The sequence below is a fragment of the Polypterus senegalus genome, chromosome 1, assembly GCF_016835505.1.
Source record: "Polypterus senegalus isolate Bchr_013 chromosome 1, ASM1683550v1, whole genome shotgun sequence".
NCBI classification, from domain to species: Eukaryota; Metazoa; Chordata; class Cladistia; order Polypteriformes; family Polypteridae; genus Polypterus; species Polypterus senegalus.
The window spans coordinates 85,770,395-85,786,610 of NC_053154.1; the positions used below are offsets into that span (position 1 = coordinate 85,770,395).

The 16,216-nt window shown below is 36.3% G+C and overlaps 1 protein-coding gene across 1 annotated transcript; it reads right to left on the reverse strand.

Moving 5' to 3' along the window:
• Window positions 1–1,792: 1,792 nt before the first annotated feature.
• Window positions 1,793–4,532, reverse strand: LOC120525272 (immunoglobulin lambda-1 light chain-like). The gene is made up of 4 exons (XM_039747458.1): window positions 4,414–4,532; window positions 3,796–4,113; window positions 3,274–3,570; window positions 1,793–1,914 (listed from the first exon to the last, which is right to left on the reverse strand). The coding sequence occupies exons 1-4, from the start codon at window positions 4,484–4,486 to the stop codon at window positions 1,793–1,795; spliced, it is 810 nt and encodes a 269-aa protein (XP_039603392.1). The 5' UTR covers window positions 4,487–4,532.
• Between the last annotated feature and the right edge of the window lie 11,684 nt (window positions 4,533–16,216).

The window sequence follows — 16,216 nt, forward strand, 5'->3', positions numbered from 1 at the left end:
TTAAATTGGTTTGAATCCTACCTGACAGGGAGAAAATATTTTGTTAGTTGTGGGAATTACAACTCAAGACACATGATATCCAATATGGTGTTCCACAAGGCTCTATCCTGGGTCCGCTGTTATTCTCAATCTACATGCTTCCGTTAGGTCAGATTATCTCAGGGCACAACGTGAGCTACCACAGCTATGCTGATGACACACAGCTGTACTTATCAATAGCACCTGATGACCCGATTCTATTGATTCACTAACACAATGTCTGACTAGTATCTCAGAATGGATAAAGAGTAACTTTCTCAAGTTAAATAAAGAGAAAACTGAAATTTTAGTGATCAGCAATAATGGATACAATGAGGCTATTAGAAATAAACTGGATACATTAGGATTAAAAGTCAAGACGGAGGGAAAAAGCTTAGGGGTGATTGTTGACTGTAATCTGAATTTTAAATCACATATTAATCAGATCATTAGGACAGCATTTTTCACTTAAGAAACATAAGTAAAGTTAGACCTCTTATATCACTGAAAGATGCTGAGAAATTAGTTCACGCGTTTGTTTTCAGTCGACTAGATTACTGTAACGCACTCCTCTCAGGACTACCCAAAAGATATAAATCGTTTGCAACTAGTGCAGAATGCAGCTGCTAGAATCCTAACTAGGAAAAGAAAATCAGAACACATCACACCAGTTTATGTCACTACACTGGTTACCTGTGTCATTCAGAATTGACTTTAAAATTCTGCTTATGGTTTATAAAGCCTTAAATAATCTCACCCCATCTTATATATCGGAATGTCTGACACCTTATATTCCAAATCGTAACCTCAGATCCTCAAATGAGTGTCTCCTTAGAATTCCAAGAACAAAACTTAAAAGAAGTGGTGAGGCGGCCTTCTGCTGTTATGCACCTAAAATCTGGAATAGCCTGCCAATATGAATTTGCCAGGCTGATACAGTAGAGCACTTTAAAACACTGCTGAAAACACATTACTTTAACATGGCCTTTTATAACTTAATTTTAGTCTTAATTTAACTTAATCCTGATACTCTATATGTTCAATTCATCATAATAACTATTCATGGTGGCTCTAAAATCGTACTGACCCCTACTCTCTTTTCTGTTTCTTTTTCCGGTTTCTTTGTGGTGGTGGCCTGCGCCACCTCCACCTACTCAAAGCTTCATGATGCTCCAACAATGATGGATGGATTAAAAGGAAGAAGTCTACGTGACCATCATCATCATCAAGCCCTTCCGTGAGAATCCTAAATCCAAAGAGGACTGTTTCATTTATGTTAGGTAGAATGCCCAGAGGGGACTGGGCGGTATCATGGTCTGGAATCCCTACAGATTTTATTTTTCTCCAGCCGTCTGGAGTTTTTGTTTTTCTGTCCCCTGGCCATTGAACCTTACTCTTATTCGATGTTAATGTTGATTTATTTTGTTTTATAATTGTGTCTTTAATTTTTCTATTCTTTAATATGTAAAGCACTTTGAGCTACTGTTTGTATGAAAATGTGCTATATAAATAAATGTTGTTGTTGTTTGGAATAGTCTGCCTTTTTATGTTAGATCAGCACCAACTTTGAACATTTTTAAATCCCACCTGAAAGTCTATCTTTTTGCCTTAACCTTTTAAACTTATATGTATAGAGGTGTATTTATGGAAGCTGTGCAGCACTTTGGTTGACTTATGTTGTTTTAAATGTGCTCTGTAAAATTGACTTGACTTGATAAAATGTTGAATGAAAAAAAAAGACAAGGCAATAACTTTTTAAAAATAGGTAACGTCTTTACTTCAGCCCCTTTTTCGTTGACAAATACCATGATATTCTTACAATTATAACAGCTGTTAATGAAAAGAAGAATATCCCCAGACTTCTCAAGAATAAGACAAGATTGATTCTGAAGTTACCTGAAATCAAATAATACAACTTTTAGTAATATTTTTATATTTCCTATCTCTCACTCTTTCTCTCTCAGTCATACAAGACATTCTTTCAAAATTATGTGATACAATATACTGTATAAAATAAGAGTCAGATAAGTAATGCTATTTAAAGATATTATAGAAATATAATAAAAAACAAACAGTTGTTAAATTAATTGTTTGATCATAATAATGTCAGTTAGTCAGCCATCCTCCAACCTGCTCTATCCTAACACAGGGTCATGGGGGTCTGCTGGAGTCAATCTAAGCCAGCACAGGGTGCAAGGCAGAACAAACCCTGGGTATGGCGACAGCCCACTGCAGGACACACACACACACACGCACACCAAGCACACACCAGCGACAATTTAGGATCGCCATTGCACCTAACCTGCATGTCTTTGGACTGTGGGAGGAAACCGGAGTACCCAGAGGAAACCCACGCAGACATGGGGAGAACATACAAACTCCACGCAGGGAGGACCCGGGAAGCAAACCCAGGTCTCCTTAGGCAGCAGCGCTATCATAATAATGTGATTCCGAGAATCCCCTTTATTCAGCATTTGGCTTGTCTATACAGAGCTGAACAATTCTCTTTATATGCATACCGAAACAGATATGAAATCATTGACTTCCTCCAATTAAAGGAGTGAATATTACTTAATGATTTAATGATTATGAACTTATTATGAACAAAAACAAAGAACCTTAAACAAGATCATTCCCAAACCAATATATTTCTCCCGTCTAAAAATCAAAATCTGAATAATGAAACTTTTTTCTTTTCTTTAAATTAGGATTAGAAAATGTTCCAATGCCTGATTTACAGATTCCAAATCTAAAAGATTTAATTTAATGAAAATTACTGAGGCAGAGTAAAACGTCTGTATGAGTTAAAATACTGTACACACTAGAAAATAAAAAGAAGTAACATTCTACCCAGCAGCAAATTATCGCAACTTTGGAATCCAATCATGATCAAAAAGTACATTCTTGTCTCCAGAAAGCAGAGAAATTGATATTAATCAGAGAGCATATATATATATATATATATATATATATATATATATATATATATATATATATATATGACGGTTGGGCCACTTGCATTCTAGCCTGTAATGACAACATTTAAAAAGTAACAACGATCGTCACTTTTACTGCTAATCAGATTTTTTTTTGTGATAATATGTCATTTCTAACTTGATCTTGTGCAAACCATTAATTTTTTGAGAAATATTTAGAATGTCATAAAATTCATTACAGTAAGCTCACAGTGGCCTTGATACTCCTCCGTACAGTGTTCATCGTGAAATGCTATTATATAGACCACGCTCTCCTTACCTGTTTTGCCCCTCACTGTCCTATTCAGCCTCTGGTTCTCTGTCTCCAACACGCAGGTGCACGGAGCTCCAGATGCCCACGTCTCCACTGAAACTGAGATTTGGTTTCGAATGAAATGAGAAGTCGAATTACTGGAGTCACTGACTCCGACGTCGGTTGTTCCGTTTTGCCTGTGTCCTGATATGATCCAGTAGGGTGCTTGATCGACTCCATCCACCAGACAAACGATTATTACCTTAGGCTCATCTTCCTCGAAGGGCACTAGTATCTTCATTGAGGGGGTCTGATCAGAAGGTTCTGGAGACACAGCATGATGAAATTATGCAAGTGAAAATATATTTAAAAACTGTAATACTCAGCAGAAATGTGTTCGGGAATGTGTCACAGTTTTATTTATTTACAAAATCACTAACATGCTGGAGCGTTTCATCGTTCACGATTTTAAAAACTTTTTACAGAAAGGAAGAGTAAAATTCTAAAAGCACTGTATTCAATATTATTAAGCCCCATGTACAAACTTACGTTTGACCCGAACTGCCGAGCCCGGACCGATGGAAGCACCTGAGCCGCGTATGTATGCACAATAGTAGGTCGCCGAGTCGCTTGTCTGCAGACCTGCGATTGTGAGCGAGCACACTTTCTCCACACCGTCTCTCAAATACTTTTTGTCGGTCATGGTGTTGAGCGGGGTCAACATGGGCTCTGCGTGCTGCACCTTGAACCACCAGACGGAGTAGCAGTAGCCGGTGAAAGTTTCGATGTTGCAGGACAGCGTCACATTGCGCCCGGCTTCGACTGCCACCGCAGTCGGGTGTTGAAGGATGGAAGATGTCGGGCCATCTAGAGGGAAAACTTAATGACAAAAGCTACCTGCTGTACTGAGTAAGTCACGAAGCGTATTATGAACAATTCTCGCAAAAAATGAAAATTTTCATTGGGACCGTATATTCCAGTGCTTATTGTTTTTGATGAATTTTTATCTAATATTAAGAATTGTCCATAAATTCAAATGATTTTACTGCTAACAATCTAATACAAGTAATGGTATTTAAAAAAATATATAGTTTAGTAACAGCAACATTTTTTTTATAATATAATTATATTTCACTCAATAAAAAAAAAAGAAAACTAAACAGTTACCTTGTACAATGAGAACTGAAACCATCAATAAGACACAGGGGAAACTCAATATCTGTTTAAACGTTGTAATCATTTTTGGTAGTTATTTACTTTAACTGTACAGGCAACAGACTGTGGCACAGCCAAATACCTTGTGCTCAGCTGACAGCCGACAGGATTGAAATATCTTGTTGGCAATGGTCACGTGCAGACACCAGCACACAGTGATTTGTCACCTTATAAAAGTATCAGTGGTTCATTTGTTATACAACACTGCAATCAACTAACATTAGCACTTATACTGTAGGCCTATTTAAAAATGTAGAACATGTCCTATCTATCTATCTATCTATCTATCTATCTATCTATCTATCTATCTATCTATCTATCTATCTATCTATCTATCTATCTATCTATCTATCTATCTATCATCATGCCCATTATCATAGCAGCGGGGACAGGCAAATTCCACAAAAATGCAGCCTACGCCAGGATTAACAACCCAGGATTCTGCCTGGAGCTCTGAGTCAGCAACACTCACGACTATTCATATATTTGTAACCAAGTAATGAAATCTGATCTGTGTGTCTTGAGATATATAAGTTAAAGAGAATATCTAAAAACCTACACATTTCTGATCAAATCAAATTTGAAAGCTTTAAGAAGTATGAAAATATTTGCAAGAAACTTTATGGATACTGTATTTCAAACCTCCAGAAGCCAAAGCTGCTTAAGTTATATTAATGATCTTCCATGTATGCTATTAATGTTAAACAATGCCAGCATTTCACTGGAGTTAAGTGTCATTTTTCACAATAAAATACTGCAATGGAAAATGTATTGTATAATCACACAATGCTAAGCCATACTCCATCATAAGACAGCAAATTACTGTGAAATTGTGGCTGGACTGGTTCCTGTTGCATTGTGAGACACTTTCAGTTTGTGCATGTTCACACCATTTCATTTATATGGGTTTATATTACAGGGAAACTGATGGAAATATTGTAGAAATGGTAGAATATCTTCATTGACACAGAGAACCAGAGACACAAGGAAAAAGTGAGCAAATAGTGAGGTGGACAGGAGAAAGAGTTTAGGAACCTTCAAAACTCAACTTGATGTAATGTTTAGGGAAAAAAGGTGAATAACCTGTAAAAATATCTCTACAAATACATTACATTAACTGTGTATTTCCACAGTCTAAAATCTGTAATTCAATAAATGGTTAAACAATGATTTTTAAATAATTGAATGCAAGTAAACATACATTTAAGCAGTGTTTTAGCTGTCAGAATCAATTAATTGATTCACTCTGCAAGACTATTTTTGTGAATAATTGAATTTATGTAGAATCACAATGGCACAGACAACTATATTTGCATAAAGTTAGTATATTTGCATAAGCAACGACCCCTTTGCAACAACATGGTATACTGGTCCTATTGAGTCATCAAGTCAAGTAGCTTTTATTGTCATTTCAACTCTATACAATTATCATAGTACACAATGCTACATAGAACACAGGACTGCAGAACAAGCTACACATTACAACATAAAGTGCATGTACACAAGCATGTGCAAACATTGCAGAACAGTGCAAATACAGAAAGTGGTACAAACAAAGACAGTGCAGTGCTGGCCAGTACACATTTATGATATCTGAATCTACAATAATACATCTTCAGATTACAGACTTTTGTGTCGTGTGGAGCTCCTGGATGACTACATCCTAGCAAAGATGAGACATTTTAGATAAAGTAGTTTCTGAGATATCTGCCATGAATGTCGAGACCTATGTACATGGTAAGTTTAAAAAACAAAAAACAAAAACTATCCTCTTCAAACAAATGTACCATGTTTGTTGTGTTACAGGCTCCAGGTCTGTTGTTTTTGTTCCAGTACTTATCTCTGTGTCCTTCAAAAATAGTTTGAATTATGTCCAATGATAACTCCAGTAGAAACTGTTTAATTTAGGCAAGATTTTTGCAGTCTGCTCCATTTAATCATGGGACCTGGCCCACTGATTTGCATATTTTTTTGCACAACTAGTTTATGAGATACATAATTTATTTAAATATATATGTACATTTACATGGAGGTTAATATGCAAACATGTACACACACAAACACCTAGCTCTGTAAAGGCTGACATGGGCAGAGGGGTTAAGCCACCCCTGTTGAAATCTGTTTTTTTTGCAACTTGTTTACTTCATTTGACCCAATGTATTTAGTTTCAAATGAAATATTATTTAAGTTGTTCACATGATCCAACTTTTTGTTCATTTTACATGTATTTTTGTACATAGTAAATATTATTTAAGTTAATGTACTCGATTGTATATTGTACAGTACAATCAGTTGTATTGTATTGTAAAATCTCTATTGAATGTTTTCCTGTAATAACATTAAAGTGAAATTTATGTGGAAGTACTGTATAGATTACTGTATTCAATACTGACTTTTTGTTATTCAATGTATTGAACCAGTAAGGAGCATGTGTTATTGTTATTCTACCTTTATTGGTACAATGTGATGGAAACAGTATCAAGAATAACATGTGTCCAAGGCAGCACTTGTGATATTTGCTAACTATCTATAGTCAGCAATGATGCATTTCACACTTTTATGTGCATACAGCAGTGCATCACAGAAGTGAAGAAAATACTTCGAAAAAAAATTAAATGCTGCCTTTTACTGTAGTTGCTTGTGATGTCCTTGAATGTCACAGACTGTAATGCCAGTCAGCCAGCTATGTGCATAGCCATTCTGGTGCCAAGTTCTCATTCTAAGAATGCCATCTAGAATATGAAATGAAAATCACTTTAAATATACTGGCAATTCTGAATACTCCAGAAAATAAAGTGTTGACTTACAGAGAGTTCTATCACCAAAGTCTTTTTGGAAGTACCTTCTTGATTCCCCTAAGAAAATAAAATGGCTGAATAAGAAAATAACATGGAGGCAGATCTTAGGGGAAAAGGACAGAAGCACCAGAAAGGAGCAATCGTAATTGAGGAAGAAAACTGTGGTGAAAATCAAAATCCACAAGTGTCATCAAAAAAACAATTGTAAAGTAAAATGCAAAATCAAAAAAGGTCTAAATATTTGGAAAAACATTCACAAATTAAGTATAGCAGTTATCATTTACTAACACAACTTGTTATTTTTTAATTGAATTCAATGCTCAGATAATGAGTTTTGCATGATGCCTTTTTAAATAAAGACTGTGATCATATTCTTGACAACAGGTGTCATATCTAGTGCTCAGGGCAAAACAGTAAAAATCAGACACAAGTACATAAAAAGTACAAAAATCGAAGATTTGCAATTCAAAATCAAAATTATGCTATCATTTTTGCCTTATTATGTGAAAGAAATTTGATATTAAAATTTAGTAATGTTTATGTATCTCACTGCTTCTACAGACTGAACCATGAGAAGGAATGGTTTCCTGTCTTGTTGAAAAAGAAGGTTTAAAATAGAAATCAATTCATAGTATTACTTTAAATGAGCTGACCATACTGGCATATTAAAATGAATTTGTTTCAATGTAGAACTTCATAATATCTGCCATTTACTGGGATGTGTTTCTGCAAAAGTAAATAGACCCTAAAATGCTGAATCAGTCTGAGAGATAGAAAGTAAAACTTTCTTAAATTAACTGTTATCAAACACAGAAAGGTAAACTCCATAATTTAATATGCCAAATGTTTCTACCTTTCTTGTGTTGTAATCATTTTTATAGGTTTTGTGATAATGGTTGCTGCAAACTATACTATTCAAAATGTGTAGAAAATGGGTCAATTATTTTTTAATGAAAAATTTGTGACAAACTCTAAATGAAATATTGGAATAATATTTCCATGAAAGAAGAAATGATGGGAGAAAAAAAAAAACCCAAAAACAAAATAGAAAAAAATGCCTTTTCTCTGTCCTCTAAAAAATTTCAACAAAAAGCATACATTTTCTTCTTATGCATATCTGGAAACAGATTGCTTCATCTGCAGACCAATTCTTTCTGTTGCTCATTCTTTGGTGGTTAAAGTCTGCTGTGTTTAGTTCTGACCACTATTTTCTGAGAATCAACCATTTTCAGCCTAAAGTATACATTTTCAGTAAAAATGAGGTCAAGTGCTTTCACAGCCAAGTCCCATTATATTCTAAACTTACAAGAAACCAAAGTCGTCATGAGAATAAGAAAACATCTGGGAAGGTGGACTTGAGACAGCGGACGGCACACGCGTCAGTAATATACTCATTTATGGCATATTCAATTAAACACAAAAACATATCTGGTGTACCATTCAGATCGAATAAGAAAAAAAGCAAAACATTGTTAGAATTAAATTTCATTCAGTCTATTAAAACAACATAACATGTTAAAGGCTGGCCAGTACAGTAATTATGGTTAAGGAATTATAATCAAAATGTTTTGCTCTCCATTTTGATATCACCTTTAAATGTATTTAATTGTTGTCAACAACTTCATAAAAGTAAATTTTTAATGATGCACGTAAAAGTTTGGCAACTGATGGCAGGTTTCCTGGGCACATACAGTACTTCACTGTATTTATAAAATTAGCGATCAGTTAATTTTTTATGTGTTTTAAATGTATACATCATTTTCTCTCTGCTTAATTCAGTTCACAGCTTTGTGGTCAGAGTCTCTAACATGAGAAACAGTCATGAGCAATGTGTCAAGCCAGGAAGTGGCGCCTTTCCATTGCAGGGTACACTGGTGCGCACCTCACAGTCTCTCATACTGAACCAGTTTAGAGACACCAGGTACACTATTATAGATATCGTTGGGAGGTGGGATAGAGTTAACTAAGGGTTTCACAATTGCCATACAGGCCAACTGAGTTGGACTTGAAGCAAGAGTTTTGGTGCTGTGATATTCACTATATCGCATACTGCCTTTTTTTTTTTTCTAGTTTTACTTCAATTACATCCACCTTAAAAAGTTAAAGGACAAAAAATGAATTTTGTAATACTGAAACAATGCAATGCAACTGGAGTTTATCTGAGCTTTTTGTGTGATTGCTTCCAGCCTATTAACTTCATAATTGCATTTATTAAGCCATTCAAATCAATCAAATCAAGTCAATCAATCAATCAAAATCTTTATTGTCATTGTAGCAATGAGACCTTGTACAACGAATTTTAGGTGCAATTTTCCAGTGCAAAAAAAAAAAATACTAAAAAACACAATTACTCAAGTTAAAACTAAAATAAAAAGGGAATAAAATAAGTACCAAAATAGTCCATAACAGCAGAACAATGTTTTCCACTCTTACATACATCATATTGCACTTGTCCCTTATCCAATGTTAACTTAGAGCTGTATTGTAAACATGGGAGTGTATTGTACTGTAAACATGAAGGTGCACTAGGTCAGATTGACCACTTAGCAGCATTCAGCATGGTGATGGCTGAAGGATAGAAACTGTTTCTCAGTCTATTTGTCTTGGTCTTTATGGATCTGAAACATCTGAAACATCATTTAAATCTATAATGCTTTTGTCTGCAAACCCATTTTCATTTTGTAAAGTGTCTTTTATAGTGGAAACTATAAATCTGAATATGTGCAACAAGAAGAATTCAAACAGCATAATGTTAATGACACTTGATAGAATGTTTGATAGACATGGGGGAGTGATGATGTGTTTCAAAGAGTAACACATATATACATCCATCCATTATCCAACCCACTATACAGTCATCCTTCCTCGATCGCGAGGGTTGCGTTCCAGAACCCCCCGTGAAAGGTGAAAATCAGCGAAGTAAAAATCATATGTTCATATAGTTATTTTTATATATTTTAAACCCTTATAAACTCTCCCACACTATTATAAACATTTCCAGCACAGTTATACAGCATACACCTTTTGTATTCTCTTAGATATTAGGTAAGATTCATTGAAATTATGTATGTAAACACACTGTTTATATACAGTAAAACCTAAATATTATTTTAAAGATATTGAGCGTCTCCGATATCACACATGTTACAGCCATCATGACAGACAGGCCACCAGCAATAAATACCTACAATGCAAGAAAAATTGTATACAGTAAAATGTATGTACAGTGACACTAAACGTATGTACATGTAATAAGTACTGTACGTAGAAAATTAATTATGGTTACTCACCAACAATGACACGATGACTTGTCCGATAACGATGAGTTTAATTTTACTGCACAACAAAGGAGAGCATTACAGCTCTTCTAAAGGAGCCTCTTCACTCGACTGTGTAGCACCGCTGTTTGTTCTTCTTCCTGTAGTCTTCAATCCAAATCCCTATAGCAGATTCCATCTGGACTACCGCCTTATTACGTCCACTTACAACTTGTTTTGCGCCCTGGGTAAAGGACACTGCGGCCGTAGATCTTATATTCTTTTCCTCCTTTTTAAATAAAAAGAACAGTGGACTCATTGATGCCGTAATGGCATCCTACAGCGGTGTAGTTGTTCCCTTCCTTCAACATATCCAAAACTTTTACCTTTTTGGAAATGGTTAGCATCTTCAGTTGGCGCTTGGGCACGGCCCCTGAAGGAGTAGCAGGAGCAGATGGTTTTGTAGCCATAACGAAGGGCTTAACTATGCACAAAGATAAACACAAAAGAGCACAAAAGTTAACTCTTTACACAGCGAAACACGTTGATGCTGAATGAGCGAGATGAGACTTCCTGGTTAACGCAGCGGAATCGAATTCGGCGCTCCGTCGCTGAGCCAGTCAGCACACAGGAACTTAACTGCGTGCTCTGATTGAGTAGCTTCTCAGCCGTCTGCCAATAGCGTCCCTTGTATGAAATCAACTGGGCAAACCAACTGAGGATGCATGCACCAGAAGTAAAAATACCCATTGTCCGCAGAAACCCGTGAAGCAGCGAAAAATCTGAGTTATATATTTAGATATGCTTACATATAAAATCCGCGATAGAGTGAAGACGCGAAAGTCGAAGTGCGATATAGCGAGGGACTACTGTATCCCAAAACCAAAAATAACAGGAAAACAAAGCACGTAAATCAAAAATCAACCAAGATGTTTAAGATTCAGTAAGTATTCTCACACATGCCGATTTAGCTTGTGTGAAGGATTTGTCTCTCTTTTGTTTGGTAAATTTCTTTCTAACTGATAATTAGCTTTGTTAGGTAGTATTAGGTAGTGTGCCCAAGGGACAGAGAGTGGTGACTGGAGCGGATTTCAATGGACATGTTGGTGAAGGGAACAGAGGAGACGAGGAGGAGATGGGTAGGTATGGTGTCAAGGAGAGGAATGAAGAAGGTCAGATGATAGTGGATTTTGCCAAAAGGATGGACATGGCTGTGGTGAATACGCATTTTAAGAACAGGGAAGAACATAGGGTCACGTGCAAGAGTGGAGGAAAATGCACACAGGTAGATTACATCCTATGCAGAAGAGTCAATCTGAAGGAGATTGAAGACTGCAAAGTGGTGACAGGGGAAAGTGTAGTTAAGCAGCATAGGATGGTCTGTGACATTGGAGATCAAGAAGAGGAAGAGAGTGAGGGCAGAGCCAAGGATCAAATGGTGGAAGTTGAAAAAGGAAGACTGCAAGGTTGAGTTTAGGGAGAAGGTGAGACAGGCACTGGGTGGCAGGGAAGAATTACCAGACAGTTGGGAAACTACAGCAGATGTAGTAAGGGTGACAGCAAGAAGGGTGCTTGACATGACAACTGGACAGAGGGTAGAGGAAAAGGAAATGTGGTGGTGGAATGGGGAAGTACAGGAGAGTATACAGAGGAAGAGGATGGTGAAGAAGAAGTGGGATAGTCAGAGAGATGCAGAAAGTAGGCAAGAGTACAAGGAGATAAAGCGCAAGGTGAGAAAGAGGTGGCAAAGGCTAAAGAAAAGGTGTTTGATGAGTTGTTTGAGAGGTTGTACACTAAGGAGGGTGAAAAAGGACCTGTACCGATTGGCTAGACAGAGGGACCAAGCTGGGAAAGATATGCAACAGGTTAGGGTGTTAAAGGATAAAGGTGGAAACGAACAAACAAGCGAGGAGAGTGTTTTGAACAGACAGAAAGAGTACTTTAAGAGGCTGATGAATGAAGAGAATGAGAGAGAGAGAAGGTTGAAGGATGTGGAGATAGTGAATCAGGAAGTGCAATGGATTAGCAAGAAAAAAGTAAGGACAGCTATGAAGAGAATCAAGAATGTAGAGTCCTTTGGTCCAGATGACATACCTGTGGAAGTATGGAGGTGTTTAGAAGAGATCCATCCATCCATTTCCTAACCCGCTGAATCCAAACACAGGGGTCTGCTGGAGCCAATCCCGGCCAACACAGGAACCAATCCTGGGCAGGGTGCCAACCCACCGCAGGACACACACAAACGCCAAGCACACACTAGGGCCAATTTAGAATCACCAATCCACCTAACCTGCATGTCTTTGGATTGTGGGAGGAAACCGGAGCGCCCGGAGGAAACCCACACAGACACGGGGAGAACATGCAAACTCCACGCAGGGAGGACCTGGGAAGCGAACCCAGGTCTCCTAACTGCGAGGCAACAGTGCTACCACTGCGCCACTCTGCCGACCCGTTTAGAAGAGATGGCAGTGGAATTTTTAACCAGATTGTTTAATGGAATCTTGGAATTGAGTACGTTAGAGGGCCAGCTCAGGTTGGATGGTTGGGAGACAAAGTGAGAGAGGTGAGTTTACACTGGTTTGGACATGTGCAGAGGAGATATGCTGGGTATATTGGGAAAAGGATGCTAAAGATAGAGCTGCCAGGAAAAAGGAAAAGAGGAAGGCCTAAGAGGAGGTTTATGGATGTGGTGAGAGAGGACATGCAGATGATGGGTGTAACAGAACAAGATGCAGAGGACAGAAAGATATGGAAGAAGATGATCCACTGTGGCAACCCCTAAAGGGAGCAGCCGAAAGAAGAAGAAGAAGGTCTCATAGCCTAGTAATTGTAAAGAGCTTTTATTTTTCTTCTAAGCTCTTCACTTTCGATGATCAATTTTGTAACCTTGTGCTGTAACACTTCCTGAAGAGTTCCACACACTTACTTGATATTGCTGACCTCTTTTGTAAGTCGCTTTGGATAAAAACATCTGACAAGCAAATAAATGTAAAAGTAAATGAAAGAAACCATAACTGGAGAATAGCCAGCAGAGACATACAAAATGTAGGATTAAGTGAGCCTGAGAGTTTATGTATTGTGTTTATTTAAATTCTGTAATTACAGGTGTACAAATCAGAACTGAACTTTGTCTTAAGATTAATTCAATAAACCTTTACAGTATTTCTGCCCATAGAGTCAGTTTGTATTGTATATATTCTTTGTTCTTGTAAGCAGTTTATGGAGTGAGTCTTTTAGAAGCTTTATCATGCAAGCAATTGGAGCAGAACAATGTAAAACAAAAAGGACAACAAATGTGATTCACCATTGTCTACAGTTTAATTATAAATGAAATATTTGCTCATTTAATTTACAATGTGTTACCATTCGCAGGAAGTTCTGATTTTAAATGTAAACAATAGATTATTAATGCCAAACTGCGAACCTCTGTATAAAGCTGCTTTTCAGCAGTTATTAAAATAATTCAAATGAAGTAAGTAAAAATGCATAAGGATTTTTTAACATATTATAACAAGACAAAAAGTGACTGAGTTGAAAAATGGTCTAAGTGAGAGTAATGGTATTGGTGTTTTTTTTATTCAGGTATTGAAATTGTTATAACCAGGCCTTTGTTTACATAAAAATGAATGAAACCTTTTAAGCAACAGGAAAACCACAGTTTCTAAATGTCAGGTTATATTTGGTTTTACTAAGGAAAGTATAATAAACAACAGAGTGAAAGTGTGGTTGTTTGAATTAATTTGTGACTGTTAAAAGGAATTACGCAAGATTTAATGAGCATTAATAAAGTATGTATCATAAATATAATAAAGATGCTAAAATATTATCTTATAAATTACTTCCATCGACTACTAAGCCAGTGAATCCTTTCTGGTATTGTGAAACAGTGAATTCTTTGTTGGAAGTAGCAGACAGATAACAGAAACACACTATAAGCACGATGCAGTCCACAAATGGCCGAGCAACATTACATGCACTGTTTCCAAAAAGCACATTAAACTAATTTATCAATTCTACTTATCTTCATAAATCATACAGTTGAATAAAGGAACACAAAGGTCACAAACAATATATCTTTTAAGTCTTAAGACCAAACAATAAATCAATTCTTGAGTTCAGTGAATTCTTTATTTTTCCATAAAAGTCTGTGGCATCAGTAGCTCTACTATCATTTTCATAAGACCCAGCACAACTTGGATTTTTCTCATTTTTCTCCATAATAGTTATAAAGGCTTTTAATGAGTCTTTCATTTTTAAATTTATCTAAAACGTGCATGCGCAATAAAGAAATTCAAAGCCTTTAAAATATTGTACTTTTCATCTTGTTCATCTGGAGACAAATTAGTTTAACTTAGATCACAAGTTGTGAATTTTTTCTCCACCATCTTTAATCAAAAAGGCAGCTTTGAAGTCTCAATTTGAATGATGCCAGATTCTGCAGGTAGTTGACTGTGTTTCACGATTTCCTTACATAATTGTACCATTTACTTTTTTTTTTTTAGCTTTTCACACTGCTTTGTTTGTCTGGTTAAACCCCATTAGCTTCAGGAATTGTGAACAGGCAATATCATCATGACATAGTGATGACATAGTGGGTGGTGTCACGTAATTCATATCATCTGCTCTCCTGATCTTTTTCAACTTACTAAATTCCATTTTTTGATATTTTTTGTCAATATTTTTTAAATCTCATCAAGTCTCTTTTTGCCAGTATTTTTTGACTAATATGTACTTGTTTTTTGTTTTGTTTGTTCTTGCTGAGAATGTTTTGCTGTTTTCATTTCTCAGCTCTGTGTTCTTCTGATTTATTCTATAGGCAGCTAGTTTATCTAGACAGATTCTCATGTCTATCCATAGTAGGTTATATAAGTAAAGCACACCTTTTTGGGGTCTTTGAAAAGGCTTCTGCTTATTGAATATTTCTCCATCTTTAGGATATAATAGAGAGTTTTGCTCGGTTCTTGTTTAACCTTCTGTTGCTACTCAATCCATAGTAAATTTTTGTTGTGAGTGGGAGTCCCAGACATGGCAAATGGGTGTGGGGCCTCCAAATGTTCCACAAAAGACTTTACTGGTCAGGCTAGGTTTCCTTTTCATGCCTGGAAAAGGCCTCATCCCAATGGGGCTTAATCCCAAATCCAGTGACTCCCTTTATGCTTTGTAGACCCAAAAGAGATTTTAACATCAAAAATAAACTTAAATGTCCCAAAATCTGGAAAAGAAAAACCATTGACTTTCATTTGTACACAAAAAGGGCCACAGAATCTTTAGAAATAAAGGATTTATTAGAAAGTACAGAAAAATACATGCAAATTTCTCAAAATATGCAAAAACATGTTGCCTAAAAGGCAATCCTAAGCAAATAGTCCTAATACAGAAGCCAAAAGGGAAATCCAATAACAGAAGAAAAAAATCAACCAAAAAAAAAACCAAAAACAGAAGATCCAGAGAAAAACAATACTTAAAAAAAAAATCCAACAACTGCAATACTTGATTGTTGGCTATCACCTCTAGTAGTTTGCATACATTATCAGAACCCAGGTCAGACTGAATAAAGCCAGCCCGGTGTGGGTTTATTACAGATATTACAGATCACCTTCTGAAGCCATCATGCCAAAATCTTGGCTAGCAAATTTGCATTAGTTTTCATGAGAGATGGAGTTTTTATAGGTTTGTAAAAGTAAAGGGACTTTACCTTAT

Excerpts from the sequence above, each read along its gene's own strand:
- LOC120525272 (XM_039747458.1), bottom strand. The coding sequence starts at position 4,486 with ATGATTACAACGTTTAAACAGATATTGAGTTTCCCCTGTGTCTTATTG. Across the intron at positions 4,114-4,413 it reads TTCAGTTCTCATTGTACAAG|ATGGCCCGACATCTTCCATC; the intron begins GTAACTGTTTAG and ends TTTTCCCTCTAG. Across the intron at positions 1,915-3,273 it reads GACAGTGAGGGGCAAAACAG|GTAACTTCAGAATCAATCTT; the intron begins GTAAGGAGAGCG and ends ATTTGATTTCAG.